The sequence below is a fragment of the Carassius auratus genome, chromosome 50 (assembly GCF_003368295.1).
Source record: "Carassius auratus strain Wakin chromosome 50, ASM336829v1, whole genome shotgun sequence".
NCBI lineage: Eukaryota > Metazoa > Chordata > Actinopteri > Cypriniformes > Cyprinidae > Carassius > Carassius auratus.
The window spans coordinates 11,142,618-11,169,644 of NC_039292.1; the positions used below are offsets into that span (position 1 = coordinate 11,142,618).

Here is a 27,027-nt window from a genome sequence, read left to right on the forward strand (position 1 = left end):
TTTTTTACTGAACACTTTTTATATGATCATTATAATACTGCATAAACTAGATTAGATTACCATATACAGTAAGTATATGGACAAAGACCAAGTTTTATTTTTAAGATCTGGTGAAAACATACAGGAATATTAAACGTATAACATCCAATTTACATTGAAGACAATTAACAGTATGTTTAGTGATAGTAATTTTAAATCGGCACTCTGTCTTAGATTAAAAATAAATTTCTACAATATGATTGGCCAAAATAAGAAACTATCTTTAACAGAGTTACAGAAAAGTCTGGAGGTCACCTAGTCTTTGTAAAAACTCTCTATTTCACCGTGATATATCTGCAACACCACTGGGCGACGAAGTTTCATTGTAGGACCTGAAAAGTAACAAATTCTATTATCTTTGGCAATATCTACTGTTCCAGGTTCTATAGAAATTATGATCCATCAGAAAATACATAATTGTTTTTTCCCATTGGACGTCTGTTGGGAAGTGTTCACAGCACTCACCTAATTCTCCTCCAACAATTGAGAAATCTTTCCCTAATATGGTCCATTTTTGAATGCGCTGGGCATTTGAGGTTGCTTTTGAATTGACCCGTGCAATGCCCTCTTCAATGGACTGATAAACTAGCTTGTCTTTTCCACCAAGGATGTCTGACACCTTTGTCGATTGGCTGCCAAGCCGCTGACAGAATTCCACAGCCTCTAAGCTAAGAATGTCAGTGGGCTCTGTAGTTTCTGGATTGGTTGTGCACTATCCAAGCGGAGGAAGAGTGGATTAACCTATATGCTTTTGGAGGCATTGAAGCCAGATTTTATCTCAAAGCATTGTTTACCTTTAGCGTTAGCAGGATGGACAGAAATTTCCTCTTGTCTCCAATCAACATGGCATTGCTGATGATTGGCAACTCCTGTTTAACAGCATCCTCTATGGGAAGTGGGGGAATGTTCTCTCCTCCAGCTGTGATTATAAGCTCTGAATGGAAAGCGATTGGATGAAAATGCCACTTAAAGAGAACTTTAATCCAATTATAGCATCGACGCTAGTAAAAATACGCATGATTCAAAATAACATTCTTCACCTTTTATTCTTCCAGTGATGTAAAGAAACCCATCTTCATCTACCCTTCCTAAGTCTCCAGACCGAAGCCATCCATCTTCATCCAAAGCCTCCTTTGTTTTGTCCTCCAGGTTGAGGAATCCCATGAAGACATTGCGGCCCCAGAAACACACCTCTCCAATGCCATCACCATCTACATTTACTAGTTTGTATTGGCAGCCTGGAACAACCTTACCACAGCTAGAAGAGTTTAAGGAATTGTTACACATTCAACTTGTTGATTATTGGCCTTCGGATTGAAGGTAATCTGCTTGTAAATTGAGATAAGAGGGCTTGCCTTGAAAACTGGTATGCTTTTGGCCCAGACATAAAGTGGGGTCCTGAGCTTTCACTCATCCCGTAGGCTTCATAAAGCCGAATGTTGAGGCCGAGGAAGAACTGAAGAGTTTGGCTTCCAATGGGTGCTGCGCCTGAGAAGAACTTAACACAATTGGAGAAGCCCAGCTCGGCACGAAGCTTCTGCAAGACCAGGCTGTCCGCAAGAGTAAAGAGGAATGACTTCTCATCCCTGATTTGATGACAATGGTTATAAAAACAAGAAAAGTTTAAATAACATGGACGTAACATAACAGGCAATGATATACTGTAAAATGATTGACATACTTGGTAAGCCTTTGATTAGCCTCCAGACTAACAGACATGGCCCATGTCACTAGTTTCCTTTTCATGTATCCACACCGTGAAATGCCTTCCTTGATTTTCTCCATAATTTTCTCCCAAACACGTGGAACGCCCATGTGGGCTGTAGGGGTTGCCTCTCGAAGAGTGTCTACTAAACTCCCCTAAAAGAGAACATTACATTTTACATTTTAGATAGTTCTTATCACACTGATGTTCAAGTGCTAATTTTTCTCATTTATTTGCTGTTAGTTATTTGATACTATAAAAACAGTGCTTGTGTCTATGATTGGGTCTCTGTGCGTTTGGGCTAGGGGACTCTGGCTCGAAATGAATTATTACTCCACAGACTTGGGCTCTAAATTATGTTTTTGCCATTAGATGACAGTGGCCATACTTTTTGGACTTTTTGGCTTCACTTTTCTATAGTAGAAGAGGAACTGGAGATGCGTTATCCATCTTATTTTTAGTCTATACGAGTATTTGGATCTCAAACAACTTCAGGGCTCTTTTTTGAGTCGATATACTTAGGTCCTGGCCTGGTTTTGATGAAAACACTAATATATGATGATGACACCAGTTACAGCATCTAAAGCAGGGTTTTCGGTTGCACTTTATTTTACAGTACGTGTACTAACATGTACTTATAGTGTACTTACAGTGTATTTATCTAAGAAAGTTCTGGGAACACAAGCTAACTACATGTGGTAGGGTTAGGTTTAGGGGTAGGTTCAGGGTTAGTACCAAGTTATTACATAGTTATTGTAATTACTATAATAAGTACACAGTATGCACATGAGGAACAGGACTGTAAAATAAAGTGCTACAGGGTTTTCATTGTCCAGTAGAGTGTGCAAGATTAGTAGAAACGTTAAGGCAGGCAAAATGGATCTAAACTCTATGGGAAGGTGGCCCTCCAGAAGCAGGACTGTGTGCCCTGACCTAAAGCTAAAAAAAAGTCCTGTTCTTGAACATTTACCTTTAGAGCATCTGGTTGAGCAAAAGTAACTTGCTCCCCCCATTGGATCCCTGTCCAGAGATCATAGATCTGAGCGGCAATATGGCTGAGTGGAAGGTAGCTGACCAGAGACTCTTGACTGATTTCAGCTGGCTGCATATCTCCAGCCCTGCTTGCATGGTGGGCTGTCCATGTGATCTGTAAGAGTCCAGAATGCAAAATTGTCAATAACCTGCAACACAACATTGCTGCTAGATCATGAATGTAATTTTCCATAGCAGCTTACGTTGTCATGACTTAGCATTACTCCTTTTGGCGATCCAGTTGTTCCAGAGGTGTAAATAAGTACACAGCATTGATTGGCTTTCTGGCTACAAATGACTTCATCTAGTTCTTGATCAGAGACTTCCAGTCCTAGTCCCATGAACTCTTCCCACTGTTCAGAGTCAAATATTTATGGTAAGTCTTTGGGTAACTTTGACTTACGTGGATCTCTATATATCATACACTCACTGAATAGAGATTGGGCAACTTCTCCTTCAAAGATCCAGAATACTGTACTATGGCTTTCAAGTGTGGAAGCTCATTCTTTATCTAACAAGACAAACAGGAGTATTAATCAGCTTGTTCACTCTTTATAAATGAGGTCCATGTTTAGAAAATAAAGTAGATCAAATATTACCTCTAAAATCTTATCCAGCTGCTTTTGATTTTCCACAACAATTACGTTGGCTCTTGAATCATTAGCAACATAGAAGCAGGCATCCGGTGAGTTTGTGGTATAGATACCTGCCACTATACCCCTAGCACAAACAAAAAATATAGATGTGAGGGCAGTGATCCTAGACATAATCCTCCATTTCCACATTAATAAGTTCATTTAAGGTTATATTTGATGTTAATGGCATCTGCAACATCTTGGCCAATGTGTAAACAAGCTTTTTACACTTGAGATTGTTAACCCAGGGGTATTTTTAGCAATCTTGGGATATTTTGTTCCATGTTTTACAACAAACTACACTGAATTTAATTGTTACAGTATGCCCCCTCCTAAAAAGGTGCAACACCGCGCCGACAATTCACTGATGGGAGGAGGTTTAGGTTGATGATGATTGGTGACTGTGAGTACTGAACAGAGATCCAGAGGTGGTAATGGAAGAAACGAGAGAGGTGCTGGTGGTGGTAGGAGCCAAGGAGATGCCTGGTGGCGCCCCATCGCAGGAGGGAGGAGCTATGCTGGAGGTAAGGCTGACAACACCAGGGACTGACAGAGACGAAGCCAATGGAAGACAAGGCCCAGGAGGAGACCGAGTGAAGTCCCAGGGTGACCCTGAGGGTCATGGCAGAGACAGTGGCTCTGGGGACTGAGGCAGAGGCGAGGATATGGAAGCCGGAGTGACTGAGGACTAAAGTAGAGCTATAAGGGAAGGAGGAGCCAGAGAGTCTCCAGAAATTTAGGAGATTCAAGAAGTCAGTGCTGGAAGGAAACAGTGGAAAGACTGATGGCACAGGTCAATACAATTATCCAAAATATTTTCAGAGGCCAATTGTAGCTAACCCTAAGTGTGGGCGGGGCTTTATTCCATCCCCTTGTACTCTATCTGCGATGGGCTCAGGTAGACGCTCCGTGCAATGGGGTTGTGACTGGCTGGGCACTGGGTTGGGAGTGGGGCTGGCGTCTTCATCCGCGAGACAGACGGTTAAGGCAGACCCTCCCCGGACGACTGTGTTCATGTGGCAGTGTTCAGTTCTGCTTGCAGAAACGAGCACAGACGGTCTTCTGGAAACATGGTCTGATGGGAGAGACATGCTTTTCGAGGGAGAGATTCCCTTGCTCAAGGCAGGGCAGGTGGACAGCGGCAAAGTTGATCCATTGACCAAAACAAACAAAAAAACACTGACAAACTGAAAAAAATAAAACAATATAAAAGGCACACTGTTACTTCTTTTCTTTTTGGGACTGGTCATCTGTCACAGCTACACTGCACACAAATCCACAAAGACGAAGAAGGAGGTTTACAAAGTCTTTACTCCAATGCACGGTTTTCATTAATGTAGATGAGACCATTTTGAACACTCGACAGAAAATGTAAACATCTATTGTTTACCATACTTGTAGTTTGGCCATCTTTTTTAACAGCAAGAGTTTTGTGAATCCTGTGCTGAACTCTCCGAGATTAGAGAAGCAGTCGTCAGTAAAATGATGGGAACACAAAAAAGCAAAAGCTTGGCTTCATCCAACATGTGTTAATCAGAATACATTTGGTGTTGTGTGCATGATCCAAAAGACAAAAGGTGATGCACAGCACGTTTTGTTTTATCCTTCAAATGCTCCATTTTACCATTCTGTTATGTGAACTCGGACAGAGAAACCGACCCTTACTACAAAAAAGAAGAAGAAGATGCACCTCGTTTATGCAGTACAATTAAAATTTAGCAATACCAAAAATGACAAGTGTGAAATTTTAAGCTTAAAAAAAAAAAAAAAAAAAAAACTACAGGTTTTTTTTCTCACCCTGCAAAGACAGTTCCAACAGCAGCAATAAACCACTCAGCTGAATTGAATCCCAGGATGGCTACACTGTGGAACCGCTCCAGACCAAGCTAGGTGAATGTTCAAATATTGCATTATATCCGATTCATAACTTACGTGAGAATGAGCTGGGCGAATAAATATTGTAACATGAACATGTTATGTATAAATTAGTGTTTAAAAAAACTGCTCTGAGATCACCTTTAGAAAGCCTTTGGCAGCCATTCGGCTGAGGTGATAATATTCCAAAAAGGTCACTTTTTCCCACTTGTTTCCTTTTTTGCTTGCCAAAGCGGTCAGCTTCCCGTACTTCTGAACTGAGTTGGTAAACATCTGATGCACGGTGATGGGCTGTTCTGGACAAAGTTCATCCATTCTCAGCTGAACTGATCCGCTGGCCTCTGTAGTCCACAGAGATTGGGCTGGGGCCAATTCTGCACCTGCCAGAACCTCCTCAATGCTCTTTTTCTCTGCTGCGTTGAATAGATAATGACTAAGGTCAATGACTAAAAATCTGATGATGTGAACAACAGGATTAGAAAGTCAGAACATAATCCTGATCTCCAAACTCGCAATATGCTAAACAAAATAATAGTTACTCTACTTACACAATCCATCTCCAACATCCTGCTGCATAAGGTCTGTCAGGGGTGAACAGGCCAAGCTGAAACACAGATTGCTGGTCTGTTAGATAGCAGTGGACACCAGCTCTCCCTGCAGTCAGACCCAGCTCTTGCTGCTATACATATGAATTAAATACTGTAACCTCTCAACATCATTGCCAACTTTGCTGACAAACGGGAGCGCACAAAATGTGTGAATTTAATTCTTATCATTTGTGGAAACTTCTATTTTCTATTTCACTTCAGTACTTGACACAACAGTCACAAGCGATGGACACATTAGGTTGCTTTAAACTAGGCATCCCAACAAAATGACAGACTTAATGCTCTTTTTATAACAAGAGTGCCAGAACTGGCAGATGGGCTGATTTCATTTCCGCTGCTCATTTTGATCCTGTGTTTGGTGAAAAGCACAAAGTAATGTTCTGCCAAACTCTTTGGAAAAACAAGACATTTGGTTGTCAATGTTAAAGGAGTATTCAATCATTTTGCCATGAAGCCCCATAAACACATGGTGAACACATGGCAGAATGAAGACATGATGAAGATATCACAGCGCAAGTTAATTCAAGAAATTATATTACACAAACACATCCACAACACATCCACATACCTTTGTCCGAGCTGGTTATCGGTTGGATCAGTTTGCTGGTGTATTTGAGTGCCGGTACTCATTCTGACTGCAGGACTGCAGGTTCTTGGCATAATGAGGACAGAACGAATCAATGAATAGCTGAAAAACTTCAGTTATGTGCTCATTTTTTAGATGCTCTGAGCGTGTCAAGCATCTGGGAAATGTTAATAGAAGTTCTTAGGAAAAGTTGGCAAAAAGGTTTTTTCAGCGTGAAATATCTTTGCATTTTATTGAGTCTGCTGGCTTTCATGTGTTAATTTGTTACAGTCCTTAGAATTAGTGTAAAACAACCCACTCAGCAGAGTTTATTTGATGTTATTCTGACTTATTTTCAATAAAATAAATTTCTTTGTAATGGGATTTTTTTTCTATTTTAGTTTTATCACCAAAGAGGAAGATTGTTATTATTATTTTCATTCACAGAACTTTTTTTTTTTTGTGTGTGTGTGTGTTCCAAACTCTAAAGTCTCTTACATCAAACCCAGAGACCTAATGACCTGGTCATGAGGGTTTAGGTCCTCTATTATATTAAGATTTATGTGTTTTTATGAATGTTGTTTGCACCACATGACTTTGATTTAGTGGACCATTGTTTTCCAAGTATTAGAATAACAAGAAATAAAAATAAAAAAAGATATGCCAAACTAATATATATATATATATATATATATATATATATATATATATATATATATATATATATATATATATTCAATGATATCAGTACAGTTTGACATTTTTACTTTATCTGCACCAAACATCAAATTATAAGTTGAATTGCACTTTTTACTATTTTATAAAGAAATGAATAGATCCGAAAAACAAGAGTCATGTTATTAATCTACAAGTTAACATGACATGATGACATATTGAGCACGTTAATCGACCAAAAGACCTCAATTCAAACCTCATTAAATCTGTATTGAAGTTCAGACCATAAAAGTTGTAGGCTACTTCAAGCAAAGTGCATGATATAGTATTAATTAATAATATTCATAACAATACGCATAAGAAAGAGCAATACAACACTGTTCTCTCTCTTAGAAGGAAAAAGTCTTACCTGTATTAAGTGGTCCACAAGCTGCACGAGCAGGTGTTGAACTTCAAGACCCTCGTCACCGCTGGCAGAAGACTGGACGCTCTTGGGGTTTTAATAGAGTACAGGTCCACATCCACGTCATCACACAGTCTGTCCTCTGCGCTCTGAAGTAACCTGTTAGAGAGAGAAACCGCTACAAATGATTCAGTGGGTGAGTGTGCTGTCTGTCCGAACTCATGTGACCTATTCATGCAAAAGAACCCTCTCAAAAGAGTGAATAATTCACAAATCAGACATCACCGGTTCAGATTCACAGGATATTTCTGCTGAAATATTGTGGGGTATAGGCTACTGTAATATCCCATACCAGAAGAGGATTCATAATGACAGAAATCAGCAGGAGATATTAAAATTAAAGTCAAAACCGCACTTAAAAAAATTAATAATTAAATAAATTATGACTACTCTCTTTTTAAATATTAAGAGGCCATCTATGTATTTCTGTCTTTTATTTTATTATCTGTACATGAATCGAAGCAATTTTCACTCAGGCCTAGGCTACATCTTAAGAGTTATTGTCCTCTAAATCTTTCTGAATGGCTGATTGTGTCCCTCTGGTGGCCAAAACGAGGAATAGCTACTGGATTCAAATCTGAAAACAAAACGAAAACATAAATTCATAAATAAAATCTGTAATCTCTGTATTTGTTTCAAGCCCCTGTAATTAAATATATGAACAATGGAAGATAAATAGTTCAATAATTTAAAAATAACTGGAAATCAATGAATTTGCTGTCTGCCAACTAGTCTGAAGAATATTAAAAAGTAATTAGTTATGTAAATACTTTTACCAGGATCTAATGAGTTCCACAGTTTCTGAGAAGTAATGTAGAAATTTGAGTAATTTAACCAACATTAATCATGCTTAATTTACAACTGGCTCTCAATTTAAGTAATTGTTATTAATGTTATTTAGAAATGTTCTGTTTTAATATAAGTTCATATAATGCTTATTTGTGTAGCCTTATAATCTCCCGGATGTGACGTCATGCCCTTTGTGTTATTAATGTACATATTTTGAGCCGTGAGTTATTTTAGTTAATTTAACATCTTACATCACAATATTTAAGCAACTGGCATAAAAGTGATTGTGCTTACAAATTATTGCGGTATTGTAATTTATTATCTGTGTCTACTTGACTGATTGTTATTATAATGTGTTACCACCTCAACAGATTTGATCAGGGAAATCATTCTTCTTCACACTGTATGAACATGACAAGAGGTTTTAGGCAAGGCACACTTTATTAGACATTTCAACCAATAAATTCAGCATTGTGATGATACTTATGCCAGACCAATTCCAGTCTCATTATTTGGTTTATTTCTGATATTTTATTTTGTGTGTCCACACCTGCTGTACACAGTAGACAATAGTCCTAAACCTTAAACAGTTAGATCTATCTAGCTACAAAGTTTGCACAACATAAATGCATTTTGGTTGGTATTTGAATATTTGGTTGGTGTGCAAGAATATTTGATCAGATTTGATAAAAATGAGAAAACTACAGGACAACATCAACTTTAGTTTGAATGGAGTGAAAATAGCAAGGTCTGTAAATGAAGTAAAAAAGAAATGTTTAAGATCATTTAAAATTTACCCACTTTTTGTAAAAGACTTCTGTAGTTTTTGTATAAGATTTCTGTGAATGCAAATATATATACAGTACAGACCAAAAGTTTGGACACACCTTCTCATTCAAAGAGTTTTCTTTATTTTCATGATTATGAAAATTGTAGATTCACACTGAAGGCATCAAAACTATGAATTAACACATGTGGAATTATATATGGAATTATATACATAACAAAAAAGTGTGAAACAACTGAAAATATGTCATATTCTAGGTTCTTCAAAGTAGCCACCTTTTGCTTTGATTACTGCTTTGCACACTCTTGGCATTCTCTTGATGAGCTTCAAGAGGTAGTCACCTGAAATGGTCTTCCAACAGTCTTGAAGGAGTTCCCCGAGAGATGCTTAGCACTTGTTGGCCCTTTTGACTTCTTTCTGCGGTCCAGCTCACCCCTAAACCATCTCGATTGGGTTCAGGTCCGGTGACTGTGGAGGCCAGGTCATCTGGCGCAGCACCCCATCACTCTCCTTCTTGCTCAAATAGCCTTCAGTGTGACTCTACGATTTTCATAGTCATGAAAATAAAGAAAACTCTTTCAATGAGAAGGTGTGTCCAAACTTTTGGTCTGTACTGTAAATATATATATATATATATATATATATATATATATATATATATATATATATATATATATATATATATACAGTGGGGCTCGAAAGTTTGGGCACCCCTTGCAGAATCTGTGAAAATATGAGTAATTTTCAAAAAATAAGGGAGATCATACTAAATGCATGTTATTTTTTATTTAGTACTGTCCTGAGTAAGATATTGTGCATAAAAGATATTAACATTTAGTCCACAAGACAAAAAAAATGCTGAAATTATTAAAATAACCCCCTCAAAAGTTTGGGAACCCTTGGTTCTTAGTACTGTGTGTGGTCACCTGATGATCCTCGACTGTCCTTCTGTTTTGTGATGGTTGTGCACGAGTCCCTTGTTTGTTCTGAACAGTTAAACTGAGCAGCGTTCTTCAGAAAAATCTTTAAGGTCCTGCAGATTCTTCAGTTTTCCATCATCTATGCATATTTGAACCCTTTCCAGCAGTGACTTTTTGATTTTGAGATACACCTTATCACACTGAGGACATTTGAGGGACTCAAACACAACTATTTAAAAAGATTCAAACATTCACTGATGCTCCAGAAGGAAACAAGATGCATTAAGAGCTGGGGGTGAAAACTTTCAGAATTTGAAGATCAAGGTAAATTGTACTTAATTTGTGTACCGGGAAACATAAAAGTATCTTCTGTTGCTTACGAAGGGCAGAACTAAATGGAAGAAATATATATTTCAACAAAATAAGACAAATTTGGCCATCTTCATTGTGTTCAAAAGTTTTCACCCCCAGCTCTTAATGCATCTTGTTTCCTTCTGGAGCATCAGTGAATGTTTGAATCTTTTTAAATAGTTGTGTTCGAGTCCCTCAAATGTCCTCAGTGTGATAAGGTGTATCTCAAAATCATAAAGTCACTGCTGGAAAGGGTTCAAATATGCAAAGATGCTGGAAAACTGAAGAATCTGCAGGACTTTAAAGATTTTTCTGAAGAACGCTGCTCAGTTTAACTGTTCAGAACAAACAAGGGACTCATGCACAGCCATCACAAAACAGAAGGACAGTCGAGGATCATCAGGTAACAGAACACCGTACTAAGAACCAAGGGTTCCCAAACTTTTGAGGGGGTTATTTTAATAATTTCAGCATTTTTTTTGTCTTGTGGACTAAATGTTAATATCTTTTATGCACAATATCTTACTCAGGACAGTACTAAATAAAAAATAACATGCATTTAGTATGATCTCTCTTATTTTTTGAAAATTACTCATATTTTCACAGATTCTGCAAGGGGTGCCCAAACTTTCGAGCCCCACTGTGTATATATATATATATATATATATATATATATATATATATATATATATATATATATATATATATATATATATATATACACACACATATGGTGCATTGTTTTGTGTTTTATTTAAAAGAATAAGTCTGTGTGAATAGTCGTATGCATTTGTGTAACACAAACAGCCAGCAGTAGGACCCTGAAAATTCAGCAGTCTAGTTGTCACTATCATTAGCTGGAGTGCCCATGAACTTCAGTAGAGGGCACTCCACCCAGGACCTTTCCACCCATCATCCACCAGATGTCACCATATCACTTGGACACGAACAATTCTCTGTTACTGTTGCACCACACCCGCAAATACTCCCATCACTCACTGCATCACTATCACCTTGCGACACCTGCACCTCATTTACACACACATATAAGCAGCACTCACACACAAGCTGATGATAGCTGAGACATGGAAAAATTGTTTCACAAATGAGGAAAGTTCCGCTAGGCTGTAAATCCTCTTTACTTAAACGCGTAGTATCTTAGAAGGAGGAAACGGTGATCGATGCTGTCAAATCAGCTAAACGGGTGACTGAAGAATAAATTAATACAGATTATGTGAGTGATGATGCACTGTTTAAGACACCTCCTGTTAAGAGAAAAAGGAATAAAGCAAAGAGGAATGAAAAGTCAAAACAATGGTCTGAAACACAAGTTGATGATTGTGATAATGTTGAAAGTAGTCCTGTTGAAGACTCTGATATTGAAACACTGTTCAATAAGAGCAGAAGGAATACTTGTAGTGACTATTCTCAAATCTTATTTGCAAAGATTAAAAAATATGAAAAATGTGCAGATTACAGACTCTTTTCCTGATTGTAAAATGTTTGTTGATTCTGTTGTGATGTTGATGTTATCTCTTTTTTTTTTAGTGTTGATGTTCTTAATTTCAAAAGGATGGTTCTTGCAAACCTGCTAGACGTGAAAGCAAAAGGTGCATTGGTTAGGTCACTGGAGACCAGTGAGCCTGTTGTGCTCCGATCTGAATTCTTTTTCTAAAACTCTGGCAAATAGATTAAGAGAAGTAATGGGGGACATTATACATCCTGACTAGACACATTGTGTGCTTGGTAGGTCTATTTCTGATAACATATTTCTTGTTCAAGATGTAATGGAGGTTGCTGGCCTTTTGGGCATTAATTTAGGGCTAATCTCCATTGATCAAGAAAAAGCTTTTGATAGGGTTGAGCACCAATATCTTTGGAACACCCTTGATGTTTTTGGTTTTGGTCCAGGTTTTATTGGAGCAACTAAAGTATTATATAGAGACAATTTAAAGTATGCTAAAAATCAATGGTGGTTTGTCCGCCACTTTTAGTGTTAACAGGGGTATTAAACAAGGTTGTGCACTCTCTGGAATGCTGTACTCCTTAACAATTGAACCATTATTAAACAAATTACGGTCTAATATAGAAGGCTTGCTGTTACTATTACTAATGTTAATCTGCAACACCAGATATCAGCTTACGCTGATGACGTAATGATAATGGTCAATGGGCAGAATTATATAAATACTCTGGTAAAAATAATTCAAGAGTTTGGAAATGTATCTGCTGATAAAATAACTTGGAGTAAGAGTGATGCCTTAATTGTTGGAAAATGGGAGAAGGGGACACCTTTAATACCTGGTGGGTTAACTTGGAAAAAAGGTCTTAAATATCTAGTGTTTATTGGAGATGCTGTCACACAAGGAAAGAACTGGTTTGGGGTGGTCGAAAAAATAGAGGGTAGGTTAAAAAAATGGAAGTGGATTCATCCACCACTTTTTCTTTTAGAGGACATGTTTTAATAATTAACAACTTGGCTGCTTCAACATTGTGGCACAGGTTGGTATGTGTAGACCCTCCTTCCAGTCTGCTTTCAAGATTACAAGCAATGCTGGTAGACTTTTTTTGAGATCGGCTTCACTGGGTCCCTCAAAGCATACTTTTCTTGCCTGTGGAAGAAGGAGGTCAAGGTCTGGTGCATCTGTTCAGGAGACTTGCAACTTTTCGCCTGCAGTTTATCCAGAGACTGCTAACTGGGCCTGAAGATCTAGTTTGGAGGAAAGTGGCTCAAAACATATTACAGAGGATTGCTGGACTTGGACTTGACAGTACTCCGGTATTAACGGATCACAAACAACTGAATTTAAAAGGAATTCCTTCTTTTTATCATGGAATATTTAAAATGTGGGGACTTTTCAGTCTTATTAGGGTTTGTTTTTGGAGTCATTGTTTTGGTTACTTGAGGAGCCTTTGGTTAAAGGATTTCACTTTGACCTGTCAAATGAGTGTTTGCCAGGTCTATCATTAAGACTTTGTGAATCTGGTATGGTAAAGTTAACTTAATTGATGTGGCCGCCATTTTAGGTCAGAGGTCCTCCCGCCAAACTTAATTTATTTTAAAACTCTGGAAAAAAAGATTAACAGAGGAAGAATGAATTATGTTACAAAACTTTGCTGATGGAAGTTTGATTCCAGATATAAAAGATCATTTTCCCAAAATGGCAATTTCTCCTGATATGAGAGATGTGTCTAGCATACTGCTAGATACAGAAGGTCTAAAAGATATGGATCTGAGTTTAGCTGAAGGACAAGAGCTTTAGGTGTTTTGTTAAAATTTTGAATAAAGGGGCATTAAACCAGAAGAAAGAAACTATTTGGCGAGAATAATTTGGTTTTGTGTGATCCTTGTGAGAAAGTCCATCTGGAGAACTGGGAAAGGCATCTCAGTGTTTGGAGAATAGTCGATCTGTAAGCGGTTGAAATATGCGCTGTCAGCATGTCTGAAGTGTCTCGAGTGAGTCCACAGAGTGTTGTTGGCTTGGTGTTTCTTCGATATCGGAGCTGTAGCATTGTCGGTCGAAGTCTGGCATCGAAGTCATTTAAAATGATGGCCATTCTATTTAAGCAAAACATTCAGTTCAGAATTATCTTTAAGTGTCTTTGAGGCCAGTTCAATTCAAAGTTGGACAAATGAACTTATTTGAAAGAATAGAGTGTATAAATGGCATTGTGTTGTTATTTGAAGGCTCATGCCCTGGAGGCAGACCTGGAGCAGATCCTGGTGGACGTGGCGTGTCTGTGTAAGACAGTCATCTGCTGTCGGGTCACTCCACTGCAGAAAGCTCTGGTGGTCGAGCTCATAAAGAGACACAAGAGAGCCGTCACTCTCGCCATCGGAGACGGAGCCAATGACGTCAGTATGATCAACAGTAAGACATGACTATCTATCTATCTATCTGTCTGTCTGTCTGTCTGTCTGTCAGTCTGTGTGTGTGTGTGTGTGTGTGTGTGTGTGTGTGTGTCTTTTTGTCTGTCTGTGTCTGTTCAGATGAATCTGGGTATAATGCGCTTCCACAGGAACTGCTGAACACGTTGTAACATCTGCTGCCAGAAGTTTGCATGAGCTAATTGAATAGAATACCTTTGTCATTTTACCAGTGCAATAAGATTTATTAAGAAAATGGATCGTAAAGCTTAAGAATAAAAATTAATTCAAATGGCAATATAAAATGATCAATTATGCAAATAGCTCAGATGTGCAATGCAGCATTAAAATCAGCATAAAATCTAAACAGAAAACATAATGTGATAAAAAGGTAAGGGTGAATGTATTAATCCATGTACATTTGAGGTTAATGTGTGTACTGAGCTACTTGGTTACATCAGCTATCACTGTGCTGTCATGAAGTCAGTTGTGGCAGACAATTTTGGAGGCAGAGACAGATAGTGGGGGGCACTACAGGGAAAAACTTAAACTGCTGGAATAAAGAGGTTTAAAGGGTTAGTGATAGAAAACTTGCAGGTCAGTGGGCATCAATGTTTATAGGTTTGTAAACACTTGTACACAAGACACATATACTACTACCCGCCTGACTATGGCATGTATTTTTCAGGTGTCAAAGTTGTGCAGAACTGAAGGAAGAAACCTCAAAGCCAGTGCCTGAAGAGTATTGTGGTGTCAATACTCAGAAATGTAAAAAATAATTCCTTTACTGGTCATTTTGAAACTTTGTGTTTAGACGGCTAAAAGATGACTTTTAAATGCAAAACTGTTTGCTGGGAAACATCCAAATTGCTAAGCCTGTCACAATAATTCTCACAGATCCATTTTCTTTTATTTGTGCATGGGACATCATTCCAGTTGTTCAGGAGAGGTTTTGAAGGATTCAGTTCAATGCAGTCTTCATTTCCACCAGCGTCATTCGGCTCGTTGCTCTCCCAAAACCTGAATTACATACAAGCAGTTTCAGTTCCTGAGCAGATACAGTATTCACTCACTCACTCACTCTGGGCAAATATACGTTCTCAATTAAAATCTGTTTGAGGGAAAAAATAGTGACACAAAATACGTGAATTTGTGTTAAAGGGGTCATAAGATGCGATTAAAATTTTTCCTTCCTCTTTGCAGTTTTACAAGCCCTTGGTGCATAAAGAAGATCTGTAAAGTTGCAAAGACTAAAGTCTCATATCCAAAGAGATTAAGAGAAAAGTTAAGGCTCATCCACACCCCCTTAAAACGGCTTGTTCTAACACGCCCCACATGTCTACATCAATATGTGAGAAGATTTGCATAACGCCAACCAGATTTTCATGCAAAGAAAGAAGGTGGAACCTGCTGTTTGTCCATGGGCAGTTCAAACTTTGCAAGGACAGTCTGGGCCTACATATTTTATATTTACATAATTTGCCAATGATGATTCAAATGTGCGTTTTGAGCAGTAGAGTAGCGCTTGTTGTTTGTTGTCTCTCAGATCCCCCTGGATGCAACAAATGGCTCATTTGTAATGGGAGATGGCATAGGTCCTATCCCAAATGGCGCACTTCATGTGGACTTTCGGTCTCGTAGACTTAAATTGTGCGTGCTCGCAGAGTCTACGAGTCCGTAGGCTGTCCCACTCAGCATTTTAACGCTCTGAAGTGTGCTCAGCAGCGCCCCCTTTGTACCCTTGAAGTGGAGCCCGCATAGATGCAGGTTCCAAACACTTTAACTATCCAGGAATCCTTGCGAAATGACAATCAGACAATGGATGGAAGGAGATTTCGCTCAAGAGCAGTTGATGACATGGCTGAGAAGAAAATATTTAAGTGTAGGTATCATTACTGTTTTTATGACCTAGGTGTACATTTTACCAGTTGTTACCTACAGTTCATACAAACAATATTGTCATCGACCAGTGGTTGATATCTCATAGTAATAGCACATTTCATTAAATAAAAAGAAACGAATGTCAGCGCTTTACTGAGTCATATGTAAACCTAGTATTTATATTTACACCTGTATATTCATCTGAAACTCACGCATGTTTATTATGTGTTAAAATTGTTAGTTCAAGTGGAACATTGTATTATTACAACTGTATACATTATTTAAATAAGCATGTATATATTGTCTAATGCCCAGGTGGCATAAGCAAAAGCAATCAGACCGTTATTTCCTGCGTAACGGTCGAGTCTGTCCCAAAAATACCTCTCAATGCATCCTTTGTTGACTCGTGCCAAGGGCCCTACAGGTCATGACGTCAACAAAGTGTGGAGAAAGTGAGGAAGTCCACAAGTACGGATTGTGCCATTTGGGACAGGGGCATAATATGTTAAGGGGCATAACATTTCCGTCGCATGCTTGAGGCATTCGGCCATTTTTAGCAAAATATGACCCCTTAAAGAGTCTTATTCTTACACTTCTAATCCGAAAAGACTGCAGTTAAATCTTCATAATAATACAGTGGCAATATAGGCTATTATGAAGATGCACAATGCTAGAGCCTTTAACAGATCGCATGCCATTGACAAATATAAAATAAGAGCGTTAACCCGGGGTTTAAGAATGTACAGTGTGAAATGTCATCACAAAATTAATTAATAAGCAAAGGGTAAATTACGGGCAGTGTAAAACGTGGGTTTAGAATGACCCTATTTGAAGTGTGAAAAGCTCTTATCACTTACCCTTGATTCAATGTTGAATTATCCACCCATTTCATGATGCCCTCCTGCTGTATGTCAGACAAACCAATCCACACAATCTCTTTGACTAAAGAAGATATGAACCTCTGTGTGAATAAAACAAAAGAGTGAGAATCTCAATTATATCTTCTACTTTACAATCTGTCAGTCAATTAAAACTAGTTTAGATGTGATGGATAAGAACAAATGAAATATACATAAAATATGTGTGTGTGTGTGTGTGTGTGTGTGTGTGTGTGTGTGTGATTGTGACCACCGACTTTCAAGGAGTGTTATAAAGATTAAATACGAGACATTGGTGAGTTTTTTTTCTATTACTTGTTTGTATTTGTGTTGAAATATATGTTAATTCACAACAGAATTGCCTTGAACTAGTTATATTTGCCACTTATCTCACCTGCTTCAATTCAGTGTTGATAATGGCCAGATCAGCTCCATGATCCCTGCAGTATTGTTTGCTCTCAGACCAGCTCAACTCAGTGGACATGAAAAAACTAAACGTGCACGTCTTATTCAAAGAGTCATAATCTCTCTCTAACTGTTTTTTCTCGGCATTGAGATTTTTGACTTTGGTCTCCAGTGCCAGGTTCTGCTGTGTTAAATCAGTGTAATTGTCTTGTAAGCTGTTGATGGTTTGATTGAACTCTTCAACTGTGTTCTTGTAAATCTTTTTCAGGTCTCTCTCTGCTGTGATGGTGATGTGCAGCAGTATGATGAAGACCAGCAGAAGAACACAAATGAGCCCGAGACACACTGTGATCAACACCAAACATCTACTTCCTCCTGACAAACAGAAAGAAAACACACAAATATCAAATAATGACAATTCACTGCATATATAAAGGCTCAAATCCACCTCTGTCTTTGCATGTGGTTTTATTAACAAAGTTCGGGAGAAGCACGATCAGATAATCATTCAATTTGGCACAGGTGCATCTCGTTTAGCTAATCATCTTAAATAGCACACAAGCGTATATATATCCAGCCTTCCTACCTCATGTCCCACGACAGTTTTTTCGGCATCCCTCCTCCACCCCAACTCCTCACTTCTAATATATTTATCCCAAATTAGGGATAGGGGGAGTTATTTGGGTTCGGGCTATGCTCCGGGCCCGGACCCCTCCCCCCGGACAGCACGCCAAAATATGCCTACTATTCCCCTTCAGATTAGATGTAAGGGTGAACTCGTGAAATAATATACAATTCCAATCAAATGTATATTTTTCGATAGTGACAGCGACATTTCAACAAAAGTGCACTGTAAAATATTCTGTAGAATTTACAGGATTTTACTCGCAAAAAAGTTGCCAATGAAACCTTTAAAAACCATGCTAATTGCTGTAAAATAGATTAAAGTATAATACAGCAAAGCAAATTACAGTTGATTCCTGTATGTGAAATGCACAATGTAAAAATTGTGCTGTTAAATATCATTAATCTACTGGCACCACCAGGGCTGCCTGTAGTTAATTTACAACTCTTCATGTTTCAAAATCATACACTGATAGCACTGTGAACTTATTTAATTTTAGTCCACTGACAAAGAATATTTCTTACTATAAAACTACAAACATTGAATGTTTAATAGTAAGATACCAAGAACAAAAACATGACTTTAACTGAAATTACTGTATTTCACTGTTATATGATGAAGTATTTAACACAGAGATCATCACTGTTTCAATACTGTCTTTAAATAAAGCAGAAGAGCATCAGTGTTTGTGGTTCATCATAATAAGCCCCTTTCACACTGCCATTCCGGCAAATACAGGGGTAAAGCGTTCATTGTTCCCTGGTCGCTAGATTTGGCACTTTCACACTGCCAGTGATGACCCGGTATATGTGCGTGCTTTCACACACAACTCTTGAAGATCCCGTAACGACACGTGACATCTGCGCGTGACGTGTAATGTAAGAGTCGACAACGCTAGGCACGCTATACTTTCACTGAAGCAAGCAAACGATTTCGGCGTCAGCGCGGAAAGTGAGGAACTAACTGATCTCTGCTTCATTACAGTTTGCACATATGTTTTCGTCGCGAATGTTGATCTTCCTTCAAAACAGCCGGTAAAAGAGTCGCGCGATAACGCGCGTCATCACTTCGATACCGAATTAGATCTGGCTTTTGTTCACACAGCGCTCGTTCCGGATCGATTACCGCAATGTTACTATGTCCCCGACCCGGGTTCGATTCGGTAATCAATTCCGGGACGTGGTTGCTTTCACACAGAAGGCGACCAGGCAATGTTACGGGAGTATTGCGGGTCCTACGTGCAGTGTGAAAGGGGCTACTGAAGCATAGGCTCTACTCTCCAGCACAATGGTGAACCACGAAACTGCATTCAACTAACAGTTAAATATTTACCCTCATTTTCAGTTTGTGACTTTGCATAATGTTTTTTCTGTGAACCTTCACCCAAGTACACCCCTGCAGCCTGCAGATCGAGGCGGGGCTGCACGTGTAGCCACGCCCCATGCCTACTCTGATTGGTTTGATCGTCTTTCATAGAAATACATGATAGGAAATGTGTGCGTAGTTGGTGTATGTTGTTTAAAAAGCTAAAAACGCTGTGCAGCTTTACAAAGCCTTTACTATAATGCAGTTGCTTATTGTTAACTTGACTCACTATGTCGGAGTTATTGAATCACAAGATAATATCTCAATTCAATTAACATGAAAATATGTGGATTTATGCATTAAAATTGTGTTTTTAAAGATCAAACCTACTAAACAAATAATTAATAATAAAGCATTATATTCACAGAAAAGCAGATATGAGCCCAGAATACGAACACAACACGTTTAATTACGCGTTAAGAATTTTCCTCCCACAACCTGCTAGTCTGTAAATAGAGTGCTTTATTAAAAATGTTTACTGAGTTTGGTCTTTTTTAAAACACATTTTAATGCATTACGCCAAGTTAAGCATATTCATTTTAGGCTAATGGTTTTCTATAGATGGGAGGAAAACACTTAACACGTAATTAAACGCATTGCATTCTTATTCTGGACTCATCTGCTTGTCTGTGAATAGAATTCTTTATCATTCATGTGTTTACTGAGTTTGGTCTTTTAAAAACACTGGTTTAATTGCTTAAGCCACGTTAAGCATAGAATGTCCAGATTTAATAGAATCGGCGCAATAATGGTCACAAAATGGGTGTCTGAGAATATACCGATTTAATATATTAATTTAATATCGCAATATGTGTTGTTTTGGCACAACGATGATCGAGATAAGTGTTTGCTTTAGTTGCGCTCTTGAACCTTAATCATATAACATTAACTTTTGTTGTGGCAAAAAAGGTCAAAGGCAAATAATGACATAATCATCTTTAAAAAATTATGTTTTCTAATTTTGTCCATTGAATCTTATGTAATAATGTTCTAATACATTAAAGTGAAATAATGAACAGGCAGTTATGGAATATTGTCAAGCACATAAAAAAACAAACAGTAGTTTTTTTCAACTTGTAGTACCACAGCTATAATAATAATAATAATAATAATAATAATAATAATAATAATAAAAACTCTTATTAAAGATTAGTCCGTAATAAGATCAGAACTTGTTCAGATTTGAAGTACTGCTTCTCAGTGTTGACTATGAGCACTGTGACTTTACATTACTACAGATAGGGGTGTAACGATACGCGTATTCATATTGAACCGTTCGGTACAAGGCTTTCGGTTCGGTACGCGGTACGCATTATGTACCGAACGGTTCGTTGGACTAATTAATTATATTTTGAAAATAAATAAAAAATTGTGAAATATAGCCTAATGATATGCGTTCAAAAAGGTAGCCCAATAACCCAAACGACTTAACAGGCAACGCCCCTGACACCCCCGAAGAAGAAAAAAAACACCAACTTATATGTTTATGTTAGGCTACTCAGTCCAGCGCTCGCTCACTCAGCACGCGCTGAAGGCTCGTTGCAAAATAGCCAATGCGTTTAACAGACCACAAATAGAAGATCCTCCAATAACCAACAGGTCTGGTGTTTTGGTGCACTTTACCAATCGATCGGGGCATCCAAACAGGCACGGAAATCAAAATGGACTAGTACTGTACAGTGTCGGAATTTCCTGAGCAGTAGGCTACGATACAATTAACAGGCCTGCACGTTATTAGATAGAAGAACTGTTATAAATAGAACGAATGCACGGGCAGTTTTGAAAACTCCACCTACTTTGCTCTTGGCATAGTGCAGCGCAACTCGCCTTGTATCTGAAGGGCAACGCTGAGCCCAGGATCCAGCGCCGCGCGTATCGCCTCCTGTCTGAAAGACCCTTTAGCCATTTTGCAACGAGCCTTCAGCGCGTACTGAGTGAGTGAACGCCTTACTCTGTATTGGAAAATGCAGGTTTTAAGAACATGCTTAATGTAATTAAGCCCCGTTAAAATATTCCTTCACGAGCCCATTTCAGCCAGACCTTAATTCCTGCTTTGTTCCAAAAAACATAATCCCTATAGAGAACCAGTTGAGTAAAAACACACTCAATATAAAGAGTTAAAGAGTTCCATATAAAAAGTTACATCTTTGTATTTGTTCATAACTACTAAAACAATATAACATAAAAAAAATTTTTTATAAGGAGCTGTTTTTGTTTTATACAGTATGCTGCTAAGAAAACACCATAGGAGATGGGTAAAGAATAGCTCCATTATTGTTCAATGTAAAAAAAAAAAAAAAAAAAAACATACTTTGTTAGTTTTAATACATTAAAAAAAAATTGAAAATCAAGGAAATTTATCTGCCAATTTTTTCTTTTTGCTGTATCTAAAACGTACCGAACTGTACCGAACCGAACCGTGACACCAGTGAATTGTATCGAACCGAACCATGAATTTTGTGAACCGTTACACCCCTAGCAGATAGGACTATCTACTTTCTCGTAAACAGAATGTATTGTTTTCTACGGGATTTTACTGTTTTAATGCAAAATCAGTTGTTACTGGTAGAATATGCAATTTTTTACAGTGTATAGGCAAACAAGAACATATGCTGAAAAGTTAAAATAATTCAATTTCATAAAAAGCAGAAACTCTTACTGACTGTTTTTTAAAAAGAAGATTGAAATAATATTTAGATTAGATTGAAATACTATTATATTTATCATTCCTTACTTCCATTTCTGCTTCAAATGCTTAAACTTTCTGCTTACTTTGCTTTCGAGCTTTTCCTTCATCCTGGCAGTGAGGTGCACATGTGTCCTTCATATCTACATTTTCAATATTTTCATAAAGGTCTTCTAATTCCATTGTCATCTCTTATGTCTGAAAGCATGTGTTCAAAGAGGAGTTGTGGCTGAATGATAGGAATGGTTTCTCTTGTCTTTTAAATAGGACTAACCCTCAACAGGAAGTGGCTTCATAAGTTTAGATGCAGAGTACTTTGAAATTCTCTGCATACAGACTCAAACCCTTAAACAGGCCTCACTGGACCTTTGTATTGATGGCAATAAGCTGGAAGGGAATGAATTATGTTTTAAGCTGTGACAGAGAGGATGATGGCAGGAAAAAATATCTTTAAAAGATGCCTTCATGTTTCAGTTTACACACAAGCGGGTGGCAACAGGATATTTACACAGGCATTTACTCATATGTAGAGGTCAGTGCTCTGCCATTTATTTACTTTATGAATACATATAATAGCTGACATAAATGTAAAAATTGTTAGTTTATTAGTGATTAGTTTAGATATACCTTTTAACAAATCTAATCTGAAAATCCAATTTTTTTTTAACATTACAGACAATAATATAACAAAATGAATATCGTGATGGAGATTTATATGACGCAATCAGCTGTCAGTGACATACTGTAGGATGGAATTCAAATTATGCAATTACAATAGCAATTGATTGCATAAAATATAACATAAAAGTGAATACATTATGAAATATCAATAATTTAGGGGTGGAACTTTCACAGACCCCTTTTCTATTCAGTGAGCATAGCAGATCATTCCAGTTGCTCAAGACAGATTTTGCTGGCCTCAATTCCATTATCATCATTTGGCTCACCATCAACCCAAAACCTGAACAACACGTGTCAGATTCTGTTAATGTTTACGTTATTAGGACTCCTTATTTAGATTAAAACATATTTTGATAGAAAAGATTTAGTCAGCATCCAAACAATAGGGATAATTGCATTTACATTTATTCTTTAGCAGCTAAAAAATAGAAACGAAATTTAATATTATGTAAGTGCCAACAATTCTTGTCACCGCAATGACAAGTTTCAGGAGTATGTTAAAAATACAGAAGGGACATTTTTACAGCAGCATTTTCATTAGAAGTGTCCTCAATTGTGTTTGCAGTTCAATTTGGTTACAGAACAGGTGCGTCTTCAGCTGTAATAGTCTCACTTCTCATGTTTTTAAAATAATAATAATAATAAAAAAACAACAAATAAAGTGTTTTAGCTCTCACCATTGTTTCAGTGGTGAATTATCCACCCATTTCGTGTTGCCCTCCTGCTCTCTGTCAGACAAACCAATCCACACCCTGTCCTTGATGGATGAAGATATGAACCTCTGTGTGAGAATAAATAGAGGAATCAGTGTGATTCTTTCACTTTCTCTCCTTTCACACAAACACACACAAAGACAGTACTGTCTATGATAAAATAATAGGAAAATAAAGAAAATTTGAAAATAAAAGTATTGTGTGAATGTGATGGGAAAGTAAAATACTGGCCAAAATTACGCAATGGGGGAATTTTATTGAGTTGCTGATTTCAGTATTTAAAACACAGTCTATGTTCTATGTTCAGTCTGAATGGGTGAACCAGTAAAATTGAGAGGCCTAAATAACCCCATGTGCACATATTTAAATATTATTAAATAAATAAATAAATAAATATTTACTTACTATTGATTTCAACAAGATTCTTCTGACTTAAAGATTTGAAGTTGCTCTGTAACTGTCTTTTCTCATTGAATCTGGTCTCCAACTGGCCTTTCGTAAGATTATTGACTCTGGTCTCCAGCCGAAGTCCAGTTTCTTCTAATTTGAAGAGTTGGGGTTGCTCTGTAACTGGCTTTTCTCAGCAGTGAGATCATTGAATCTGGTCTCCAACTGTCTACAGTGTTGTCAAATCTGTGGTTGTCTTGTGGAATTTGGCTACTTCATCACTGTTACCAGGGGTTTCTTTTCATGTTCGAACACAATAATGTGAAATTAAGTGCCTGGGATGCGATTTTTACAAGGGAAACCACCTTAGAAATGCAGTTAGTTTGGGCTAGTTTTGTGTTTCCTTATGTTAATGTGATTTAGATCCAGAAGGTCAAGCACGGGCTCAAGCAGATAATCAAGGTCTTCAGGATTACAAGGGTCCTTTTTAACAACATTATACTGATCCTTCATTCTCTGAGCACAAAGGCACTAATGCTATAAGTCGAAGAGCCTTTTTTCTTGAAGCAGAGGTCATGAACTCGAATGAACTTGAATGCTCAAATCTGTGTTACTTTCATATCAACACTTGATCACATGAGGGAAGCCAAACTTCCTGACACAAATGAGTGACGTTCATTCTTAGAGCAATCTTAGAGGAAGTGTTTATGCCTGCTCCTACATCACCATGCATGGGCTCACATGATACCAACCCTTTATACTTTTCTCCTGTTCATAGCCTTCTTTCTTTATTTCTTTTAAGCACTTGTAATGCCAGATGTTTTGTAAATCCTACTGTAGAAATTATCTTCATCTCAACACCTGATGACTAAATAAATTAATAGATTTAACAATGTGTTGGAAACATTCCTCTGAGATTTTGGTCCATATTGACATGATAGTATCAAACATCATTATGTGAATCTCTCATTCCTCCAAATCCCACAGTTGCTCTTTTGGATTGAGATTTGTTGACTGTGGAGGCCATTTGAGTAAAGTGAACTAATTTTCATGTACAAGAAATCAGTCTGAGATGATTTGAACTTTGTAACATGGTGCATTATCCTGCTGGAAGTAGCCATCAGAAGATGGGTACACTGTAGTCATAAATTGATGGACATGGTCAGCTACGACACTCGGGTAGGCCGTGGCATTTAAACAATGCTCAATTGGTACTAAGGAGCCCAAAGTGTTACCAAGAAAATACCCCCCACACCATTACAACACCAAGACAGACAGGATGGATCCATGCTTTAATATTCTTTATGCCAATTTCTGACCCTACCATCTGAATTTTGCAGCAGAAGACCATACTCATCAGACCAGACAACGTTATTTTTCAATCTTCTTATGTTAAATTTTGGTGAGCCTTTGCACTGCAGCCTCAGTTTCCAGCTCTTAGCTGATAGGAGCATTGTTCAGAGATAGTATTCTGCCAAGTGGTTATTTGAGTACAATGGTTATTTGAGTACAAGTGGTTATTTGAGTTACAGTTGCCTTTCTATCATCTCTTACCAGTCTGCTCATTCTCCTCTGACCTCTGACATCAACAATGCATTTTTGTCCACACAACTGCCACACATTGGATATTTTCTCTTTTTCTGACCATTCTCTGTAAAGCCTAGAGATGGTTGTGCATGAAAACCCCAGTAGATCAGCAGTTTTTGAAACACTCAGACCAGCCCGTCTGGACTTAAATCTCCTTTCTTCCCTACCCACACAGCAAATGTCTTCTGGCCCAGATCTGGGCCACACAATGACTTTTCCCTCTGCCCAAGTACCGCAAAGAATGACAGCCCAGAAGTGGCCCAAAACTGGATTAAAGACTCGGGCCACACATGGGCCATAACCGGCCTGAATCTCAGCCAGTTAATCAGCCTTAGCTGGCCCTGATCTGGGCCCAAAACAGGTTTTATTATTGGTGCTAATTCTCAGCCTTAAGTAAACCAGAATCCCGAAATCTGAGCCACACATGAGCCTTATATAGGCCCAGATCCGGCCTGAATGGATTTCACGCGGACCAGATGTGGGCCAGATCTGGGCCAACACAATATTGCTGTCCGGGAATTTTAATATTTCATATTATAACTTGTATATTACTATGATCGCAATTATTCATTTTGTGACATGCTTTAATGTAGACACAAACTATGCCAATAAAGTACATTAAACTGAATAGAAAATCAGACTTAAAACCCACACATCATGTAACTGTGCAATAAAAAAACATATTGCATTGGTTTTCTATTTATTTTTCTAAAGAATAAATCAACCAATAAAAAGTGAGTGTATAAAGTATACAGTCTATAAGAGAAACGTAACAGATAGACACATGTAACTTAATCATAATTATTTATTACAAATGTGACAAAGAGCAGTACCACAGTAGTCCAAATGACGATGCATTGCAGTTGCAGAATTTAATACTAGTGTGAGGAACAGGTCATAATTTAAGTTGTTAAATGCTGAAAATACTATCCCGATCCACTCCGTCAAGACCAGGGGGGCAGGGTTTCATATTTTTTTGAAGCACCCCTGGGCGCCGCCATTGGCTAGCAGACCCCCACCTGCTGTTAGCATTCATTGACTCCCGTTCATTTTGGCGTCACTTTGACAGCGAATAACTTTTAAGGCGTTTAAAGGCTCCATTTGTCCATGAATTATTTCTAAAGAAACATGAAAATGTATAAAAGGCTCCATTACCTTGTATCTTACATTGTGGCCCTGTAGAAGCAGTTTTTGTAAAAATAGGCTAACCATTGCATCATAACCTGCGACTCTCTGTCGCACGAGAAATTACCGTATGGACAGGAGGAGAAGCTCGCAGGCAATCTTTTACTGTCTATGAGGCAATCGGGGGGGCATGTTATATGGCTGCATTGACTTTGGACTTAATAAAACATAATGGACCATCATCACTGATCATCACTGACTTCAGAAACCTCACACTGGACTTTGGATTCTGTGCCTCTCCAGACTCCCGACCTTGATTTCCCAATTAAATGCAAAATTTACTTTCATCTGAAAAGAGAACTGTGAATCACTGAGCAACAGT

The 27,027-nt window shown here is 38.0% G+C and overlaps 2 protein-coding genes across 5 annotated transcripts; both read right to left on the minus strand.

Moving 5' to 3' along the window:
- Positions 1-64: 64 nt before the first annotated feature.
- LOC113067002 (long-chain-fatty-acid--CoA ligase ACSBG1-like) lies at positions 65-7,836 on the minus strand. Its single transcript, XM_026239176.1, has 15 exons — positions 7,544-7,836; positions 6,463-6,546; positions 5,835-5,890; positions 5,428-5,699; positions 5,209-5,297; positions 3,376-3,496; positions 3,207-3,287; positions 2,980-3,129; positions 2,715-2,891; positions 1,721-1,899; positions 1,395-1,625; positions 1,080-1,297; positions 834-973; positions 505-751; positions 65-371 (listed from the first exon to the last, which is right to left on the minus strand). Exons 2-15 carry the CDS (start codon positions 6,522-6,524, stop codon positions 295-297), a joined length of 2,100 nt encoding a protein of 699 aa, XP_026094961.1. The 5' UTR covers positions 6,525-6,546; positions 7,544-7,836; the 3' UTR covers positions 65-294.
- A 6,687-nt stretch (positions 7,837-14,523) lies between these two features.
- On the minus strand, positions 14,524-25,144 carry LOC113067003 (CD209 antigen-like protein C). Of its 4 annotated transcripts, XR_003279259.1 has the most exons (5): positions 23,952-25,144; positions 23,511-23,614; positions 17,466-17,851; positions 17,051-17,154; positions 14,525-15,332 (listed from the first exon to the last, which is right to left on the minus strand). XR_003279259.1 is itself a non-coding variant. In XM_026239178.1 (4 exons), exons 1-4 carry the CDS (start codon positions 22,339-22,341, stop codon positions 15,131-15,133), a joined length of 795 nt encoding a protein of 264 aa, XP_026094963.1. In that variant the 5' UTR covers positions 22,342-23,496; the 3' UTR covers positions 14,524-15,130. The 4 variants fall into 4 exon arrangements, 2 of the variants coding, with proteins under 2 accessions (XP_026094963.1, XP_026094962.1); XM_026239178.1 differs by lacking the exons at positions 23,511-23,614; positions 23,952-25,144 and adding an exon at positions 22,239-23,496 and having other exon boundaries at positions 14,524-15,332; XM_026239177.1 differs by lacking the exons at positions 23,511-23,614; positions 23,952-25,144 and adding an exon at positions 19,434-20,041 and having other exon boundaries at positions 14,524-15,332.
- Positions 25,145-27,027: the final 1,883 nt, after the last annotated feature.

What these genes read in the sequence shown, in the direction of transcription:
- LOC113067002 (XM_026239176.1), bottom strand. Translation starts at nt 6,524, where the DNA reads ATGAGTACCGGCACTCAAATACACCAGCAAACTGATCCAACCGATAAC. An exon ending in CTGCCAAAGGCTTTCTAAAG is followed by an intron (nt 5,298 to 5,427) that starts GTGATCTCAGAG and finishes ACATTCACCTAG; the next exon opens with CTTGGTCTGGAGCGGTTCCA. An exon ending in AAAGCATACCAGTTTTCAAG is followed by an intron (nt 1,298 to 1,394) that starts GCAAGCCCTCTT and finishes AAACTCTTCTAG; the next exon opens with CTGTGGTAAGGTTGTTCCAG.
- LOC113067003 (XM_026239177.1), bottom strand. Translation starts at nt 19,575, where the DNA reads ATGAAAGACGATCAAACCAATCAGAGTAGGCATGGGGCGTGGCTACAC. An exon ending in GTCACAAACTGAAAATGAGG is followed by an intron (nt 17,852 to 19,433) that starts GTAAATATTTAA and finishes TCTGTTTGTCAG; the next exon opens with GAGGAAGTAGATGTTTGGTG. An exon ending in AATTCAACATTGAATCAAGG is followed by an intron (nt 15,333 to 17,050) that starts GTAAGTGATAAG and finishes TATGTAATTCAG; the next exon opens with GTTTTGGGAGAGCAACGAGC.